We start from the raw sequence: 2,348 nt of genomic DNA, 5'->3' as shown, positions 1-2,348 counted from the left end.
AAGAGAGCAGAGGCGGGAAGGGGGGGGGGGGGGGGGGGGGGGTGATGGTGGCAGGAGGTGATTCCCGGTAATTAGAACAAAGGGAAACAAAAGACAAGGAACCAGGATTTTGAGCTCATTTAGGAATCAAAGGCTGTCCAAGCGTGGAATGTGTATACGCGTAAGTGTGAGGGAGCATGAATATGGGGAGGGAAGGAGATAGGGTGGGGGAGGGGGGTAAAGACGATGTAGGATAAGTATTCAGTCACTGATCTCTGTTTAGGAGCTGTGGAAGAGAGACATAGGGCAGGGAGGCACTAGGCTAAAGGACGTGCATTAGCTTTCCTTTTAATATAACCCTTTGATTTTCCTGGCAAGAATAAAATCCTGCTCTAGACAGTGGCTTTAGTTATTATACTTATAAAGAAAAAAGGTGGAGATCTTGAGATTTTTGTGGGGCAAACACTTAAAATTTTACTGTAGTAGAGAGAAAATATACAAGAACTGGAATTTAGACTATTTCGTTAATATGAGCTAAATGGAACTGATCTAATACATAGTGAATCATAAGATGAAAATGACTAAAAAGTGGGACTGAGAAGGCAATAAGGAATTTCAATTTTTAAAGAGCATTCCACAAAATGGCTAATCCATGGCTAAACAATGAAGAGTCAATGACCTCTAATTCTACATAAAGAAGAGAATTCTGTTATAATTATCCACTTTGAATTCAAAGGTATTCACAGGACAAGACTTGGGACTTTTCTCACAGTTCAATGCCCTATACCTAGAACTGCACCTGATATAGAAAATTCAAATGCCCTTTTAATGAATAAAAAGCCTACCCATCACAGTCTATTTCAGTAAAATGACACAGACCATCTTGAATTGTTATTATTAATAGATTTGTCATATACCATCTTGAATTGTTATTATTAATAATACATTAAACAAAAGCAGAGGACCAAAAGGAAAAAACCCGATATTTTCTTACCATTTTACCATCAGTGCAAAACAACGACATACGCCAGAGGAATCTACCAGTAAATTACTCATACCACACAGGCTATTTCAGCTACATGCAGAGGTGTTGTTTGGAACAATAGGATAAATATCATGATTAAATCCAATAAACAAAGCTGTTACAAAATCAAAGGAAATTTCCCTCAATATATACATGTGAGTTGCATTAACACTTCCTTTTTTAGAAGAGAAAACGAAAAGCATCTAAGAATCTGAAACAATCTCTTTCCCTTTAATCCCTCAAGAACTCGGTGGATTTAGGGAATTCAGCTTGCTTCTCTATGGCTTTTCTTTAATCCCCAATTAAGAGTAACTTCCCCACCTATTTGTTTCAAATAATGCAAAAGAGCACAATTAATAAGACAACAGCTCTTATCCCCTCTTGGTCAGGGAATGTTAAAAATCCCTGAGAGAGGAACTGCTAAAACAGAAAAACAACCAAGCAAAAAACATCAACCAAATACAAATGGTGAAACCTCTACCAGGAAAAGCAGAATTCTACATAGAATAATGTCTGTGCACACGTCATTCTGATCCGCATTAGATTGCTTACGGTTAAAACAGACACACCCCGTTTCACAGGACTTTTTAAATCAAGCTCATCCATTTAAAAGTGTTTTTTTCTTTAAATGCAAATGCCCAATGTCAATATGCTTTCCCATCGACTGTCTTTCAGGAAGCATTTTTCCATACTAAGACTGCATCCTTAAGTGCGACTCTATGAGCAGATTCGAACGCCCCTCAATAACACAAATAAACGAAAAAAGCTTTTATACTACACAAAAGGGTACAACAGTGGTTTTTGCAAAGATGTGGTTAGTTCTGCATGTTGGGAGCGATCAGGGCAGGCTATGCCTAGAGGGTGCTCTGAACTGAGTAAAAAAGGAACCCGGACCCCTTCATCTCCAAGATGCAACAATAAAGGCATCCTCCCTACGCCTCCTACTTCGCTAGAAAGTAGTCCTATTCCCGGGAGCCAGCCGACCGCAGGAAACGAGCCCGCCTGGGGGCCGGGACCGGCCCGTCTCACCTTATAGACATCTCCGTAGGTGCCGCTGCCGACCCTCTGGACGAGCTCGTAGTCCTGCTGAGGGTTCCGCCTCAGGATGTCCGCGGCAGGCCGCAGCGGGGCCTCCATCTTCGCTCCGGGCCCGGGCCCCGCCGGCTCTGCCCGCGGCGCCCCGATCGATTCCCGCTAACAAGGACGAGCGGCGCCGCTTCCCAACATGGAGCCTCTGCCCGCAGCTCCGCCTGCACCAGGGACAAGCAAAGGCTACAACCCGGAGCGGCCCGGCCCCTTCCCTTCCGCCCCGCCGCGGGCCGCGGAGACGCGGGCCTGGAAGGGT

At 44.1% G+C, this 2,348-nt stretch overlaps 1 protein-coding gene across 1 annotated transcript in view; it reads right to left on the bottom strand.

Annotated features, from left to right (window-relative positions):
* Positions 1-2,248, bottom strand: part of MAP4K5 (mitogen-activated protein kinase kinase kinase kinase 5) — a 110,592-nt gene extending 108,344 nt beyond the window's left edge. Inside the window, exon 1 of the mRNA XM_077761261.1 lies at positions 2,033-2,248. Within this exon, the coding sequence (XP_077617387.1) occupies positions 2,033-2,140 (108 nt within the window). The 5' untranslated portion in view covers positions 2,141-2,248. The remainder of the gene's footprint in view (positions 1-2,032) is intronic.
* Positions 2,249-2,348: the final 100 nt, after the last annotated feature.

This window comes from Crocuta crocuta, unplaced genomic scaffold, assembly GCF_008692635.1.
Source record: "Crocuta crocuta isolate KB4526 unplaced genomic scaffold, BGI_CrCroc_1.0 scaffold163, whole genome shotgun sequence".
NCBI classification, from domain to species: domain Eukaryota; kingdom Metazoa; phylum Chordata; class Mammalia; order Carnivora; family Hyaenidae; genus Crocuta; species Crocuta crocuta.
The sequence above is the reverse complement of the archived record's forward strand: the minus strand, read 5'-3'. Positions and strand labels throughout refer to the sequence as shown.